At 44.8% G+C, this 14526-nt stretch overlaps 1 protein-coding gene across 4 annotated transcripts in view; it reads left to right on the top strand.

The window, feature by feature from the left end:
- Positions 1-14526, top strand: part of Lpin (phosphatidate phosphatase LPIN) — an 89122-nt gene that overhangs the window by 54929 nt on the left and 19667 nt on the right. For all 4 annotated transcript variants that reach the window (XM_084582381.1, XM_084582383.1, XM_084582380.1 and 1 more), the window contains exons 2-9: positions 3236-3466; positions 4701-4796; positions 5342-6168; positions 9318-9586; positions 9813-9981; positions 10741-10902; positions 11681-11845; positions 14057-14126. In XM_084582381.1, the coding sequence (XP_084438507.1) occupies positions 3287-3466; positions 4701-4796; positions 5342-6168; positions 9318-9586; positions 9813-9981; positions 10741-10902; positions 11681-11845; positions 14057-14126 (1938 nt within the window). In that variant the 5' untranslated portion in view covers positions 3236-3286. The remainder of the gene's footprint in view (positions 1-3235; positions 3467-4700; positions 4797-5341; positions 6169-9317; positions 9587-9812; positions 9982-10740; positions 10903-11680; positions 11846-14056; positions 14127-14526) is intronic.

Raw genomic sequence — 14526 nt, 5'->3', positions numbered from 1 at the left:
CTGCGTCGTCTGCTGCCAACGACGAGAACATGGTGGATTACCCAGCATGCATCGCCGTTCGATGTAGCATTGCATTTTATCGCTGCCACGTCTTTCGTAGCGTAACGCGATGACGTAGAGCAGATAAGGCCCACGTGTGCGCAGCGAGGTCCTGTGGTTTCGCTATTTGCAGGCTTTTTTCGAAACGTCTTCTTCGAAGAGCTTGCTGTTTACCTCATACAGTTGACTGGGCAACAGATAAGCATTGCTAAAGACTCTACGAAATGCTAAATAAAAGAAAAACTAAACCACGGTGACATCCCATTTCGTGGACTCGTGGACTGTCATGAGACTGACTTCCGGGAAAAGGCTGCTTACTTCCGGTCGACTTTCTTTCGGTAGGATGTCTCGATGCCAGCGCTACATCGAGGCACCCTAGGCCAACGTTGCCCTGGGCACAGGGGCTTTATGCACCCTAACTTTCGGGCAGCTGATGGACCACCCTACTGAAAAAATTGTATGAGGCAATAACCTCACATTTTCTCACACAATCTCACTCATTTCACATAAGAAATCAATCTCATAGTTTCATGTACATTATCATAAATTATGGAAGATATTTTGTGACAATGATGTGCACCTTATGAGATTTGATGAGATTGTGGGATGTTATCGCCCCATATAACTTTTGGTTTTTCATAGAATGTATATAGTGGAGATGCAACGTGCGGAAGTGTGGCCATCGCGGAAGTGCGTCAGCGTTGCCTACGGCGTTCGGCAACCCTAGCAACCCTAGTGTAGCAGTGAGGTGCGTGAGTGTGTGCGAGCAGGAAAAAACTTAAAAGAAAAGGTAGAAAAGCCTGTGCCTGTGCACTTATATAACAGGCAGCCGGTGAGGGATATGAACATGTCTCCTCGACCGACGTACCCTCAGTGCTTGCAGGCAGTAGTTTTAGCGCCGCCGCGCGTCTGTTCCGGTCATGGCTGCTGTGGGCTAATGACTTCTCGCAAAGACTGCGCTTTTCCCATACATTATAAAATGGCTTTTTCTCATACGCTGACTGCTTGCCTCTGTTTTGTGCGGGTTTATTTACATTTTGATAAGATAATGGAGTGTCATTTGGTCTTTTTCTCGATGTTACAAAGACTCTTAATACTCCACATCATATTTTTACTGAAAAACTGGTAAACTGGTGGTCCGTAACTATATATATATCCGAGCGATTTCAAACGAAGGCACTTGGACCTGTGCGAGCAGAATTATAAACTGGCGCAGCGGCGTTCCCCAGGATTTCATCTTGTCACCTGGCTTATTTAATATCTATGGAAAGCTATTTACTAAATGTTGAAAACCCGCACATGCGACAGGTATCGCATCAGTATTCTCCACAACGCAAAATTTTTAAGCGAGCTTCATTAGCACCGAACATATCGGCGATGAAACATTGTTCCTCCTCTCCCCCTCAACTCAGCCCAAGCCGTCGTGCAAAAAAAAAAAAAAAAATGAAAACAAGTCACAACGGTGCCCCACCGCGCCCCGTGCCGCCCACATCACTTAGGAGCGTCCAATGAGTAGGCACAGCCAGCCAGCTCCAATGACGTCATTGAGAAGGGAGGGCGTTGGAAGGTGTTGCCCTAATAGGTTGCTAGTGAAGTCCCTCATAAACCTTAAAAGACTTCAGTCGCGACTGGTCGCCTGGAATACTTTTTAAAACTTTTTTTTTGTAAATTAAAGGCTCCACGCAAATCTTTTAAATTTGACTCTGTTTCTCATAAAGACCACCTCTATGGATTTCTTGCAGTGTAATGTTACTGCAAGCACCATTTCAAGGGTCCTTTAATGACCTTCATAGTGCTGGAACTTCTGCAAAAATTTGTCAGTACACTGATGCCACCCTGCTTATTTCAACTAATGACGATTTTTTATGCGCATTTCGGGAACTTCAACAGAAAACTACTAAGCTGTATGGTTGATTCCAATGTAACCTAATTGTGATCAATTTCCATCAACCTGCACAAACTTCTATACATTTTTTCGCAGAGCTCCAGGTACAGGGTGATCCACTTCTAGCTATAACACGGCCACTGCTTTCAAAGCATCATTGCGTCCGACCCGGTCATTCCATAAAACTAGGCGGCAGGCCGTGCGAAGCTTCACTTCCGCGTCTCACTGTGCATATATCGCTTTGCTTCGATAAGCGCCTGCATCCGATGTAATGCTGCTTTGAAAGCAGTGACCGTGTTATAGCTAGAAGTGGATCACCCTGTACATCTCTTATTCTTGCTCTTTTTATACCTGCGTTCCACTTGTAATATATTTTGGTGTACACATAGACAGTGATTTATCCTAGAATACACACATGGCCTACCTGAGCATGAAGCTTACAAAGGTCGCATGCATGTTTTATACTCAAAAGGCTTACCTGCCTTTTACAATTAAACATTTAACAGCCCAATGTTTGAGCCATACTGCAATTAGGTATTGCATGTGCTGTTTTAACTATTCTACTACATGAAAAGCAGGACAGACTGTCTTCTTAAGAACATGACTAAAAATATTTTATATCCCACTCCCAACAAATCTCTAAGTGTAATCCTTTTCTTAGGCTTGTCCTCCTTTGATACATTGTTCTCACAAATTGTTGTATGTACTAGGATATTTCTGGAAAATTCATCTTGTGGTGGGTAGTATTAACAGTTCCATTATGCAAAATCCCTAGATATTTGTTCTTAGAGTGCGAACTCATTTCGGAAATTGCATAAGGTCATTCATTCTGTGTTTTACATGTATATAATGAACTGCCTGTGGCTGCTTTCATTTTAAACACTCGCAGTGCGGTTACATGATGGTATTGCTAAACTTGAAAAATTGTAATACTTAGCTTTTTTTTTTACACACAATAGCCTAAAATCGAGAGGTTGTTGTTGCGATTGGACGATAACCTACAAGCCCAGTTGTGGCTTTCGCATTTCTGCATCTTTTACCGTGGTCCTGAAGTGAATGAACTATAATGATTGCTATTGTGTATAAATTAATATGACATAAGTTTCACATGAATCAACCAGGATGCACAAATTAGTGTACCATCTGTTGCAAAAGTTTACTATCCATTGTGCTATTCATTGTAACAGCACGGTGGACTGTAAATTTTTCCAGCAGATAGTATATAGCCCTGTAGCATTTTGCCTGACTCTTTCCCCAGTCTGTTGTTCTGACTCTAAATGTGGGCCTTGTCCACATGTCGTCTTTGTGCAGGTGAGGGACGCGCTATCACCAGCGCCGTCACCACCACACTCCTCCAGAAGGATGAACTATATTGGACGAATCATCACCAACGTGCGGGAATTCTGCAACGAGATCAATTCTGCAACACTGACGGGCGCCATCGATGTGGTGGTCATCGAGCAGCCCGACGGGTCCTTTGCCACTTCCCCATTCCACGTCCGATTTGGCAAGATTGGCGTTCTTCGAAGCAGGGAGAAAATTGTGAGTGGTATTAGAACTCGTGCTAGAGTGCAGGCACAGTGTGATGTAGTTGCTGTTAGCAGGGGTCTTCTGTGGCACTTTACCAGCAGGTAGTGTTGCTCTCGCGGTAGTGTGTGACAAAAAAATCCCCTCATTTGAACTTGGGGTGAGCAAAAAGTCAAGGAGCATTGGAAGTGTATTTTCTTTGTCTATACGGAATTGCTATATTTCTTAGTGTCCGCAGCAGCATATGACCTTTTATGCAGGATTTGCCTGCTAGGCTTTGGTAGATCTATGTAAAGTGAAATATACATAGGACTTAGACGTATGTGGTTTTTTTTTTGGTTGCACTAAGTTGGGTTTGAGTTGGTAATAGCAGGAGTGGACTGATAAGTAACTTTGCCAACTCTTGTGTACATATCTTGAAGCATAGCCTTAGTAAAAACCTCTAATTGAGTGTGTTGCTGTACAGAACGTATTGAGTGCCTAGGCAAAGGAATTAATCGCTAGAGTCGTTCCCGATAGATGGAGGAACATTCAGTGTAACGAGTCTGTGAAGCTGCTGAAACATATTTGACATCAGTTTTTCTTTTGCATGTTTCATTGGTCACAGATAACATGCTTTTTGCATTAAAGCGGACGTGCAACACTGATGTCAAATTGTAGTTGGCCTTTGTTGATAGATTACTGCTATCCAGTAACAGAGATGCTGCTATCATTAAAAATAGTAAAGGTAAAAAAAAAAAAAATGGCATGCAAGCATCGTCGTAACTGGTCCGTTTCACAAACTGCCTTTCATCAAGGCAAGTATCTTGTGTCGCAGGTCCCGTGGTCTAGGCTCTGTCACCATATGCTTCCAAATGTCAGTCAAGTCTATTTTTAGGCCTTGGTGGCCAAAGAAAATTCTGGTCTCATTTCCTAAGCCGCTGGACAAACATCAGCATAGCCCGAAAAATCTGTAGAATTAGATGTAAGGTTTTCATCAGTGTCTCTCTAATGAATTTTTTTTCCTGTGTATGCAAAATGTGTGTGGTTTGTTTGAAATTTGTGCACAAATGACTTGTTATACTTGTTTAAAAAGCATTCATTGAGAGTGAAAGAAATGTATTTTCATTTGTCATCAAAGAGGTATTGCAGGAATCCTTGGATCATATTTATCATGTCTGTCTTTCTTATCAGCTCAGAAGTTAATTATTGTGTTAAATTAAAATTAGGACACTGTGTATGTCGCTTCAGTAATCAACCTTCCTTGCAGGTAGACATTGAGATTAATGGGAAGCCTGTAGACATCCACATGAAGCTTGGGGAATCTGGTGAGGCATTCTTCGTTGAAGAAGTCACCGAAGATTCGGTGAGTATATAGCCAACCTCTCTGGAAGTGATGCTAGTGCGGAATATAAGTTTCGATCTTTCAGCATTCCTTGACCTGATTTTTGACATACTGTATGTTTTTTCTTTTTTTTTTTTAGCAACAGGCACTGTTTTGTAGTTTGACTCCGCGTAGTCTGACTCCGCTTTTAATTGCGTTGGCTATTGTAAATTTGCGTCTTTCAGTAAATTTACTCACTGGTTAATATAAAGAATGCATGTTGATCTGCCTGGTGTTGCAGTCATTGCATGCTTCGTTGGGACTTGAGACCTGATCTAGGCTCTGCCCTAATTCCACCATCTTAAGAAATGTTTTGATTCCTTTAATGTTGGGAGAACCGGTTTAGCACATCCTGGCACTTGTGAGCACCTTTTTCCGCTGCCATTATCCTATGGCTTATGGGCTAGTAGGAATCGCAGCATTTTTAATACAATATTGGTGCAAAGACACCATTGCACGATTATGTATGATACATGATGCAATACATGAAAGAACTTGATATTCATAAACAACTTTTCGTTGAACAGGACCATGTGCCAATCCATCTAGCCACATCTCCACTGCCGGACTGCCATGACATCGGTGAAGAACTGAACAAGCTAAAGGCAGCACTAAGTCAGCGAATGGACGAGGGCAACCGTGCTGAATGCCAGGCCCAGGTGGATTTTGTGGCCACTGATACTGGCGACGAACTGCCTACCATCACCGGCACAACACCAGTGTCACCAATCCCCACCACTTCCTCCACAGAGCCACGGCGGCCTTCTACGGCGCGAGTGCACAAGCTATCTCCCATTTTGCTGTCACGGCAGAAGCCTCAAGAGTCCATAGGCGTACAGACAGAGTCGGAGATTACGGGCTGTGAAGAGGACGAAGAGGACAGGCTGGCTAACGAGCAAACTGAGCAGCCGGACGAATCAAAATATGTTGTGTCAAACAGCCAGCACCCCCCTCAGCAGCAACCGCAGCAGGGCAAGAGGCGGCGAAAGAAAAAGCACCCCGTTCGGCGGCGTTCTCGCATCAACGAGGACCCCCACAGTCGCATGTCCACTCCATCCCACGATGACCAGGACATCTTCCAAATGGACAGTGACTTTGAAGATGAGCGCAGCGCAAGCACGGCCATCGGTGTCACTGCGCCTTCGTCTTCCTCGCCGTCACCCCAAATGACGCCGTCGACCTCCACGGCTGCGGCAGCCATGTTTATGAGCCGCTCTGTCACCATGCCGGCGGACCTCAGTGCCGCACGCGAGGAGTGGCAGCGCACCATGACACCAAAGAGGCTGTCGATTACTTTTCCAGCTGGCGGGGCGTTCCACCCGTACAGCGATGGGGACCTGACACCGCCTCACAGGTGAGCTGTGCTAGCTAGATTGAACCTCTACGTGGCGAACTCCACAAAGTTTCTCAGTTCTCACTGATGCCCCCATTAACAAGTGTATTTATGAATTTCATTCAATGAATGCACTGCAAGATGTAACTCCATATAATGTATTCACTGCCCAAATATATATATATATATATATATATATATATATATATATATATATATATATATATATATATATACAGTCGTGCCTCGTTAATATGGACACTTTGGTTTCCGACCAAAACTGTCCATAAAGCGAGTCATCCATAATAACGAGTCGTGAATAAAAACAAAAAGGATTTTATTGAGAAAAAAGAATTGTAATTAACGACTGCTTTTGTACATAACGGTGTGCACTGGACTCAAAATTCCACAGAACACCGGCAATTTTGAGTGCATTATCCTTTTCATTGTTGTCTTAAAAAATTTTAGTGCAGTCTGAAGCGACTCGCTTACCATGACACCCGTGATGTTGGGCTTTGTGTTGGTCGAACTTTCGAGCACGAACTCCTCACTGGCCGATGAATCAGCGTCTGATTCTCTACTCATTGCCACATCCAAAATGGCCTCTTCACTGAGCAAAGTAGCCGCTAAGTAGCTGCTTGAGATTCTCCTGAGGTGAGGAAACAGCTGAGCTGTCGATACTAGTCCCTCGCAGCTTGGATTGACTGAGATGGCTTTTGCCGCTTGTATTCACAGATTTCTTCGCGTCTACGTTCAGCTCTGTTCTTTTGCGTTTAACTCCCGCCTTGCCAAAAGCCAGACTCAAGTTGGGGGCTACAGGCTCCTGATGCTGTGCACTTTTTTGTCTAGTTAACTTTTCTGCCTTTCCGTTCTGATTCTTTCTTTTTTTGCCGTGTACTGTTTCTGTAAGGAAGCAGGCGAATCAAGTTGGCGAGTTGCTATGCAGAGGGCTATCGAACATCCCATCTTCTTGGCGCCGTTTTTATGTGTTCCCATAAAACAAACACTGCAAGCTGAAGTACAGTTTAGAACGACGGCTAGCCGACTACGACGGGCTCAGACCTTGTCAAGGCCGCATCGTTGACTAAAAGCGAAGCCGACATATGGACCGCCTAGTGTGCAAAGTTTGTCAGTTTGGCAGCGCAACAGGGACGAAAACCAGGAGCATGAGAGGGAAGCGCGTCCAGGACGGGACGCCCGGTCCCGGTTGCGTGTTCGTACGTCGCCTTTCTTTTGTCGTCGCCTTTCTTTTGTCGCTCTACTTTGTGAGTGTGTCTTAAGTCTCACCGAAAAGCGTTAACGGCTTCATGGAACACACATTGCGCTTTGGGAAAGAAAACTTCAGTTCCCACCGCCACTGTAGGCACTTGTCTTTCTTCCTGTCATTTCTTTCTTACGCTTTCACCGGCCTCTCTGTTCACGTTCAGCAGAATTTATTGCAACCACATGTTGCTGTTTTCCCGACTGCGGCGGCACTTCCGCTGCACCCAGAAATCTTTTGGTTCCCCCCTTTCGGGGTCTTTCTTACGCTGACCCTCGGTTTTCTGTGTACGTTCCGCTCCGCTTTGCGCCCTCCCCCCCTCCCCACTTCCTTAGTACGGCGACACACAGGCTTTGGTTCTTTCCAACCCCACAGGACTCGTTCAGGCATCCTGCCGTATCAGCTGTCGCGTAGGTTCGCGAGCGGCGCGCCCTTCTTTAACTTGCATTCGGACTACTCTGCTTTTTTTTCAAGCACTGTACATATTAACGAGACAAAATTACATGGGCCCAAGTGGGACGCGTGCATCTTCCCCTGTCTATTGTCCGGACAGTGAGTTTCCATATTAACGAGGCATAAATACATTGAAAAGGTTTCGTCCCCAGAAAAACTGTCCATAATTCGGGTCGTCCATATTAACGGGGGTCATATTAACGGGGCACGACTATATATATATATAGCTACATGTAGCACTGTATTACTTGAAATTCAGCCTAATGGTGCAAAGGCATAACAGTGACGGGACACACACAGCCGTGGCAGAAGCTTATGTTCCAAAGCAGCACAGAATAAAGAGGTTCTAGCTAAGAAGAGGGAAATGGTTGGTTGGTTTGTGGGGTTTAACGTCCCAAAGCGACTCAGGCTATGAGAGACGCCGTAGTGGAGGACTCCGGAAATTTGGACCACCTGGGTTTCTTTAACGTGCACTGACATCGCAAGTAGTAAGTGCACTTTGCTGCCACTTGTTTGTTTCAAGATTCCAGCATCAACGGTAAACGCTCGCTTAGAGTGGTGGGCGGTGAAAAGCACAGGTGCTGCAGGCAAGGACAGGGTCAGTTTCCTAGCTAATGGAAAGAGTGTAAATTTTATTGAACATGTAGCCCCTTGTTCAAGGCCTTTTAGCAGGATCAAAAGAAGGCGCACACGGGAAAAAGAGAGCGCGCATATCCAAACCCGACACCTGCTCTACTTTCACGCATAGCAGTGTTGTTTGAGCTGTGACAGATGTGTTGGTGCTGCTGCTGCTGCTGTAGTGGTGTTACCGCTACTTAGCATAATTGTGCCCAGACGGCACTGCTTGTGCTGCCTGGGTGGTTTACTGTATTAAACATTCACTAGGTGATTTCACGTTTATTTGGCATCGTTCGTTTGAGCAGTCACACGAAATCTGCTTGTAACAAAAAGTTGTGGCCATTTTGTAGGAGAGTCCACATTTAACAGTATTATTTAGATGCGATTTGATTGGGAGAGACAAAGTTGAAACACTGCTTCTTTAACAGGCGCAGTGGATAGAATAGCGAGTTTTGTTAATGTGGGCCAGATGTCACTGTTTCATGCATTATAGTTAACTTGTTAAGACTAAAAGCTACCTCGATGTACCTCCTGAAACGCTTCTTTGTTTCTGCAAAAGACGTTCTTGAGAAAAAGCACACTGTCAGGCTAGGAAGAAAGTGTAAAAGTAGTCAGCATTATATCATAACTAGCTAACGTAAATTTTATATGATGCTCTTTCTTGCCATCTATCTGTATATCACAACAAAGGTGAATCTTGGAGAAGTTGAATGCATGGCAGTGGGAAGTGATCTCACATTTGCTGGTTTGATGGCAGACAGACAAACAAAGTGGGCCTAAACGGTAATTGGGAAAAAGAAAATCGGTGCTAAACCTTTGATAACATACTATATTGCAGCCCCCAGCATAGCAGACCGTCCAGTCCCAAGTCGGACACAGAGTATGAGAACCAGATGATGGACTCCAACAGCCAGACCGAGGAGAACACCATCAGCTGGACTTGGGGCGAGCTGCCGCACATCCCGAATGCCTCGCGCTTCTCCCAGGAAGAGATCAGTGCGGCTACGTCGGCCATGAACGGCACCGTCCGCAGACTCTCCAGGGACACCCAGGATTCGAAGCTCTTACCTCTGTCCTCGGACGAAGAGGATGCCGTTGAGAAGCTGGGTGAGCAAGATTGTACTGGCAATTGTCACATTCAACGCGAAAAACTGCAAGAAATATGGAAATATCTTTTTTGGTGTCTTCTATGCAGGTGTAAACTGCTTATTCAACGTCGCAATTAGCTTTTACTAAATCTCATTTTATACAGGTGTAGTTGCTGGCAGTAGATTGTTCATTGCCCCCTTCCTCTCTTCTTTGTCATTTACTTGTAGACGCGCATTTTGCACAGGTGGAGAAGGTGGCAAACACTCGATGTTGGGTGGTGTGCTCAGCTTTATGAAGCCCACCAAGAAGCAGAAGGAGGAAGCGGCAGGGGCCAAGGATGGCATTTTTCTAGATGACCTTGACCCTAGGGAGCTAGACCCAGAAGTTGCGGCCCTTTATTTTCCAAAATTTAGGTAAGCAGATCCTTGCTGATTCCTTTGTTTTTGCCTCGTTGCACATTGTTCTACACATACATTGCTCTTCATGTTCGTCCACAGAACGTGACATTGTTGTGCACATTGTTTCACTTATTGTTCCGTACATTGTTTTGGGCATTGCTCCATTCATGCCATTCTGTACAGTGTTCCTCGCATTTTTTACCTTTGGAAAACATTGTTGCATCTTCAAAGCACGCGCCTGACACACAACGCTGATGTCATCAGTAGTGCTGGAATTTTTGTGTTCCACATTGAGTCTAACTGCTCTGTCATGTTTCTCATCATGCATAAATGACTCTTGTAAGGTTCTAGAACTGTGTAATCAGTTGCAGATGGCATTAATTGCCTCACTTTTCATGCTGTACTTGGAGGAGTGCTGCGATTCTGAAGTTAGGGTGGTGAAACTTCATAACAGTAACACAAGAATTGTACTTCCTTTGCGCTTGTGCTTTAGGACAGACTGGTTGCTGATTTGCCGTTTATCTTCGTGGTATAATTTGTGCTTTTTTTTTATTTCCTATTCCCTGTTGTGCTCTTGTTCCAAGTTTTTCCACTGAGCCTGCAGTATGTTAAATTACTTAATAGAAAGTACCTCACATTTGTATGCCAGTAATTTATGAGTTAACATAATTTTTTAAAATGATGGCTGGCTGTGCAGCTAGTACTTTAAATGGTTCGCCATTATACTTATAGTCTCAGTGAAATGAGAGGTGCCCATTTGTTTCTTTTACCCAGGTCGGCGCACTCGCCGAGAGGCAAAGACGACGATGCCGAGTCCGGCAATGGTCCGTCGTTGTCCCAGTCTCCCATCAGTGACCCCGGCGCTAGCCACATAGCGACACTGCATGGCCTGGATAGTGACACAGAAGAGCGGCACACTGTCTTCGACTTCTGCAGGTGGGGAGAAAGCACACCATGCGAGTGTTGTGTCACAAAGCGTTGGCGATAATTTTGCGCGTTATGCTTGCATTTCTTCACTGCCGTGAGTGCTCGCTGAATAAATGGACCAGTATGCATACTACCATGCATTCGAGATACGGGGACGAATTAATGGGGGCGGATGTTCTTGTTCCTAATCGAGGAGCCATGGTGTTTCTTTTATATGTTGGGTGCTTTGCGGATGTGAGGCATTGCTGAGTTGATTATTTAGTTTCCTAGTAGCATAGTGTGTGCCGCAGGGAGCTGAATTAAAAACTTCTCTAATTTTGGATAGTAATGTATATTAGTGGAAGGCAAGGCTACTTGCATTAGCAAAAAGTACTACTAGTTAGGTATAATTGGTAAAAGGTGCTGTATTCTCATTCAGAATCGGCACACAAAGGGCACTGTGATAGAGGGGACGAAGGAGGTAGTAAAAGAAAGCAAAGAGAGAGTCACTGTAGTGGGCATGGAAGTAGTGTGTGTTTGTGTATGTGTGTGTGTGTGTGTGTGTGTGTACGCGTGTGCGCGTGCGGTGGAAGCACCGTAAATACAGTAGATACTTTGAATGCACAGAATTTTTGTGTCAAAAGTGGATGCGTTTTGCTTCCAGTGGCTAGACATCTGTTCTTGAAAGATTTCTGTTCCTTGTGCTACTATCTTGTTATCTTGAAGCTGTGGCCCTTGAGTGGTGTCGTCAAAGTAAACCTACCTCTCACCTTCTTTCCTTCTTTCTTATCTGTTTCCCCCAAAACAGGAACAAGTATTCGGACCTTGCCATGTCCCTTTGTGGGGGTTTGCAAGACTGCGAAAAGTCCATGATGGAGGAGAAGTTTGCCCACTTCATGGTCACCTACGACAACTTCTGCGAGAACCCTGATGTGCTCAACAACCCGGACCTTGTCATCCGAATGGGCGGAAAGTGAGTTCAGTATATGCTGCCTCCTTCTGATCTCTTTCTGAACGATGTGCCAAGCAGAAGCTAACTGTTATTATTTATAATTACAAGGGTAAGAATTACAATTGTTTTCCTAAACAGGCTTGAAATAGGCTCATGATTATATTAACCATATACAGTAAAAGCTCGTTAATTCAAATTCCACGGGGCCGCCAGGCCAGTTCGAATTAACCAAAATTCGAACTAATGAAAGTGAGCAAAAATGAAGGCGTTTGATGCCCGGAGGGCACGAAAAACATTTATTTAGCAAAAAAGTCTGTTATCATCTTCTGCTTCTTCTCTCTGAGGGCTACCGTACTCACTCGGTCTTCTAGCATGCGAATGCGACGCAGGGAGTCTTCTTCCCCCTCTTCAAAGCTGAAGAAAAGGCGCGCGACATTCAGCGCTCCCATAACTTCTGCCGCGGATGGACGCACGGGCTCTTGCTCCTCGTCTTCTGCCTCTTCTGGGACAGACTGCTCCCCAAAAATTTCAGTGACAATGTCCTCATCACTTAGGGCACCGCACACTGCTGCATCGCTGTCTACTCCAACGTAATCATCAAAACTGACGTCCTGCAGCACAGCACGCACAGCCGCAGGCAGAGGCTCCGGACTCCCATTCTGCATCCACTTCTTTGGCTTCTCCAGACAACACCCGGAAGACAAGATTATGTCTGTCTCTAAAGCGGTGAAACCATCCTTCGGAGGCGACAAAATCTTCCACATTCAAGCGCAGGGCGAAATCGGCCGCCTTCGCCATGATAATTGGGCCGCTCAGTGGAATGTCAGCGCTTCTCATTTCTTTCACCCACGTGATCACAGCGGTCTCAATTTCCGGATACTTGGCTAACCGAAGCCTTTTTCTGTTGCTGGCGAAATCTTCGGCTTCATAGGCATCCTCGATGGCCTTCCTATTTCGGACGTACGTCGACAACGTGCTTGGTGGAATCCCGTGCTTTTTCGCGATTTCCACTTTGCTGGCCTTCCGTTCATCCACCTCGCGTAAAATAGCCACTTTCTCCTTCACCGTCTTGGCACAGTATTTCCCACGCGAACACATCTCGCGGACACAAGCTCACAACAAGCGGCGTGCAAAACGAGGGCTCACGAAATGCAACACGAAACCGTGGTCGATAACACTAAAACGTCGTTCCTCGAAGGAGTCGCGGCAGGAAAGACTGTTTAATACTTATTCCAGCACCCTAGCGGCGCCCCGATGGTTGTGCCATCTATCGTTCTGCCGTGAAAGCTTCCAACGATGGTTTTTAACAGCGCCGCTTGGCGGCGCGCAGTTCGAATTATGGGTGGCGGCGCCAATTTTTGAGTGAATTAACGAGCTGTTACGCGCATAGACTTCTATGCACTGTGGACCGGACCACGATGACTATTTCGAATTATCCAAAATTTCGAATTAACGAGTTGTGAATTAACGAGCTTTCACTGTAGTATTGCTGTCTTGCCAAGAGTTCCAAAATTTTAACAATAGTACTGTAGACATTGTTCATTGATGGAATTGACCTGCTACTCAAACATTAGTGATATCCTATGCTTGCTGTGGCCGGTTGTTGAAAGATCTTTTTATTGTTGATCTAGTATGTTCAGGAGCTCCAAAATTGTAACAGAAATAGTTGTTGAGAGATCTTTTTATTGTTGATACAGTATGTTGTATTCGTTGTGTGGTTACCTGTATTCTACATTATCATCATAATGCAGGGCCTTCATTCTTGACTGTTTTTGTTTTAAGGAGTAAAGTACCAGTTTTTTTAAAATCTGATGTAGGTTTTTTGTGATACTCAGAGGCAAAAAAAAAAGGACTGCATGAAAAGTGTTCAGCATAGCTGACGCCTAATGTTGTGGCTGTATTTGATTGGTTGTGAATACCGCAAGGACAATACACGAGTCATCTGATGATTGCCAAAGATGGGTCATTATAGCCGAAGGAGTTGTTGGGTGACATTTCTCAGCAGGTTTGATTACGGAGCTCCGTCAGACAGATGGCTGAAAGCTCCTCGGTTGTTTTGTAAATCAAGTGGCAATTTACAGCCAATTTTCTTCATGACTGATAGTTGGCATTAGGGTGTCTTCGCTCGCTCAATTGCTAACTTAATTGTCGGGAAAAAAGCGCCCAATTAACTCTTTTTTTCTTTTTTTACCAGTAGTGGTTCTTATGTGCTAAAATCCTAATACCTTGCAGGTATTACAATTGGAGCGCCATTGCCCCACACCTGTTATCCCTCGCCATGTTCCAGAGGCCCTTGCCAGAGGTGAGGTGGTTCACAAATACAAATTTCCAGAGCTTTCAAAAATATACCTTTCAGGTATACACATTGCATTAGTGTGTAGTACATATAATGAACTCCCATTGGGATGAACTAGGCAATGCCATTTTAAAGTAGAATAATGTAAGCTTATCTGGTGCCTTTAGTATCTTCACTCGGTCTCACCCACTCAGCTCACTCCAGAAACAGTGCATCTATCTGACTATGCATGATTATCTTCCCACTGAAAGGCTTTGTTTTGTTCTCGTGTAACTTGTATTTCAATGCACCTACCATGCTTTGTATATCTCCACTTCCGTTAAGCAACTTCAGATAAGACATGGCCCCCTCAAGTTCGTCTAGAGCAGAGTCTACTTGTAAATATTAGCAGGTGTGTTTAGGAGTG

The sequence above is a fragment of the Amblyomma maculatum genome, chromosome 10 (assembly GCF_055883805.1).
Source record: "Amblyomma maculatum isolate TAMU_Amacu chromosome 10, ASM5588380v1, whole genome shotgun sequence".
Taxonomy (NCBI): domain Eukaryota; kingdom Metazoa; phylum Arthropoda; class Arachnida; order Ixodida; family Ixodidae; genus Amblyomma; species Amblyomma maculatum.
The sequence above is the reverse complement of the archived record's forward strand: the minus strand, read 5'-3'. Positions and strand labels throughout refer to the sequence as shown.